Source organism: Cryptomeria japonica, unplaced genomic scaffold (genome assembly GCF_030272615.1).
Source record: "Cryptomeria japonica unplaced genomic scaffold, Sugi_1.0 HiC_scaffold_116, whole genome shotgun sequence".
In the NCBI taxonomy this organism is placed as follows: domain Eukaryota; kingdom Viridiplantae; phylum Streptophyta; class Pinopsida; order Cupressales; family Cupressaceae; genus Cryptomeria; species Cryptomeria japonica.
The window spans coordinates 198,875-202,174 of NW_026728938.1; the positions used below are offsets into that span (position 1 = coordinate 198,875).

At 38.8% G+C, this 3,300-nt stretch overlaps 1 protein-coding gene across 1 annotated transcript; it reads left to right on the top strand.

The window, feature by feature from the left end:
* The first annotated feature begins 1,974 nt into the window (after positions 1-1,974).
* LOC131865671 (aspartic proteinase nepenthesin-1-like) lies at positions 1,975-3,300 on the top strand. The gene has a single exon (XM_059215345.1). It carries the CDS (start codon positions 1,975-1,977, stop codon positions 3,298-3,300), a length of 1,326 nt encoding a protein of 441 aa, XP_059071328.1.

A 3,300-nucleotide genomic window follows, 5' to 3' on the forward strand; every position in this document is an offset into this window, starting at 1 on the left:
ACTCTATCTATATTAACTATTATTTGACGTCCAAGCATCTAATTTAAACGATATATTCCACATTCCATATGCTTTGAGATGTATTACTATTTTAGGATTCACATGCACGTCAATGTATGGTCAAAACATAATGGTAAAATATTTTATTCTAGTCAAACTATCCTTAGTTTTGGGTATATTATTAGAGGATGGATTAATTCAACCATATATCAAGAAATGATGCAATCTTGTTGAAATCTTGGCCCATTCTCTAATTAGCCACCCTTATTAATTTACATACACCCCCTTATATTCTATCTTATCCCGTGGATTCATGCACACATTCGTATGTATCACATTTATTATTAGATTATTCTCCATCCACACCTCAATGTCTAGGCATTTATTCTCTACATAAGTATTAGCCTTTTTTCTGTTATTGGTCAATAATGGGGTGTCCAATCAATATTGCACCATACAATACTGACCCTTGAGATTTAGCATTTTAAATTCGAATTTTTTAACTCCAAACCTTTTATTCTATCATAATTACATTTAGTACCTGTTTTATGTGATTTATTGAACATTTTGGTTTTTGAAAGAATTCAATGTGCATTTATTTAACATGCAGTCGCTTTGAGAATTCATTGAATACGAATTTGCATAAATGAAACATTTATCATAGAAACGCTTTTGGTTGGAGCACCAAGATGAATCTATCTCCATCAAAGTTTTCATCTTGGGAAATTTGCATGCTTCTTTTCCATTTACCTAAATTGGCTAGGCTCGTGAAGCCGACCATTCCGAAGGATAACCTAGGAGAACTTGACCCTAGTGATCTACCAGGCTCCCTAATGTGATTTTAACTATTGCGAATACTTGACAATTAGTGAAGAGTTAACTTCAAGGTAAATTGACGAAAAGTGAGATTTATTAGATCAAATGTTAGGGAAGAATTTATATTCACACATATAGAACTTACCAATATCTATGGATTTGACATAAAACAATCGTGGACATGGGGAGTGATCCCTAGTTGACATGACTTTCATGCTTATCACTGATACAACTACATACCCAATTCTTAAAAGATGGATTCTTAAATTCAATGTAGATGATTTATATACTTGCATGTTCAACCACATAGATTACGCTAACTTTTATCTACTTTTTCCTTTTGGTATAAATCCTTGAGCAAAACATTATGATAGGATATGGCAATGTGAATATATAATAGAACATTGCGTATAACACTTCTGCACAAGTAAAATTGAGAAATAAGATAAATAAGAACGAGAATAAAAATAAAATTCAATTTAGATGATTTATATATGTGGATGTTCAACCACATAGATTACATTAACTTTCATGTACTTTTTCTTTCTTGTATAAATCCTTGAATAGAACTTTATGATAGGATACAGTAATGTGAATACATAATAGAGCATTGAATATAACACTTTTGTACAAGTAAAATCTCTAAATCTTAAAAATGAATAAACTAATTAGAGCAAAATTTAAGAATGAGATAAACAAGAATGAGAATAAGTTGGAAAGCCGGATAAACCGACTAAGAATAATTATGTGTAAACTAATTTTAAATATTTTTAGAAAACTAACCCTCCGGTTACAACACGTTTTGGAATTTCGATCTGAATGGGTCCACAAAATTCAATGGGAAGAAGGAATTGGATTACGAGTTAAGTGTACGGAAATACTTAGTGAAGGTATGGACAGAAAAAAATACGATTCACTTCGAATTGCAGCAGTCTATTCTACTTCTAGAACAATTCCAGACGGGCAGAGATAGAGAAGGGGAAATTAAATAAATTCGTCTATCCTTCTAAGAGGATCGATATTGTTATGTGGACACGTCGGGGAATCTGTTGATTTTGATTTAAGGCTCCTTCTCACTCTCTCTGTGTATATATATTGCATGGAGTGGACTAGATGAGAGCAGAAAAAGGTTTCGAGGTTTAGAAAAGAAAAAGAGAAATGGAGCGTTCAAAGCTGTTGGGTTTTGTGGTCTTGATATGCTTTACTATTCCAACGATATCATGTTCTTCGGACAGACTGTTTAGTGGTTGGCCGAAGTCTAGCAGCGATGAAAATGTAAAAATAAGGGTGAATATGACGCGCAGATCAGAGAGAGAGTTGGGTTTTTCTGAGAGATTGGGTTTGGCTGTGGATCGAAGTAAGAAGCGAATGAAGAAGATAGAGGCATTGATAAGAGGGCAATTAGACGCTGAAACGCCCGTTGAAGTAGGGGATGGAGAATTTGTGATGAGCGTTGCACTGGGAACGCCCTCTGTGAGCTTCGAAGCGATTGTGGACACGGGGAGCGATCTGATTTGGACTCAGTGCAAGCCTTGCAAGGACTGCTTCTCTCAGCCTACGCCAATCTTCGACCCCTCCAAGTCCCCCACATTTTCCACAATTCCCTGCGGTGATTCTCTTTGTGACGCCTTGGGGAGTACACAAACCGGATGCAATCCAGATTGTACCTTTATGTATCAGTATGGCGATGGTTCCTTCACCAGCGGCGACCTGGCTTACGAGACATTGTCAATTGGGAGCAGCAAGGTTAAAGGCATTGCATTTGGATGCGGGCATGACAACGAAGGACAAGGATTCTCTCAGGGTGGTGGCCTTGTGGGACTGGGAAGAGGTGGTCTCTCCCTTATCTCACAGCTGGGTTCCAAAGCAGAGAACATGTTCTCTTACTGTCTTTTGCCCATCACCGACTCTTCTTCACAAACCAGCCCCCTCTTTTTCGGCGAGGGTGCTTCCTTGAGCGGAGGAGCCAAGACTCTCCCACTCATCAAGAGCAGTATCATTCCCACTTTCTGGTACATTCCTATTACAGGAATCACCCTCAATGGTAAGGCACTAGATATTCCTCCTGGAACTTTCGATCTGCAATCGGACGGCAGCGGAGGTATGATCATCGACTCGGGAACCACTGTTACCATCCTGGACCAGGCTGCCTACTCTCCTCTTAAGGAAGCAATTCAGTCCGCCATTGATCTCACTCCTGTAGACGGGTCTTCTACAGGTTTGGATCTTTGTTACCACACATCATCCGCTCACCTCACCTTGCCAACCCTCGTCTTCAACTTCAAAGGCGGCGTGGATTACGAGCTTCCGGCAGACAACTTTTTCATTCAGGCATCTGAAAATCTCTTGTGCCTGGCAATGTTGGGTGAACCATCGGGGAATCCTTCCATCTTCGGAAACATACAGCAGCAAAACTTCCATATCCTTTACAACAATGCTCAGAACACGCTCTCTTTCAAGCCCACTAAGTGTGATTCTCTTTAA

Excerpts from the sequence above, each read along its gene's own strand:
- LOC131865671 (XM_059215345.1), top strand. The coding sequence starts at position 1,975 with ATGGAGCGTTCAAAGCTGTTGGGTTTTGTGGTCTTGATATGCTTTACT.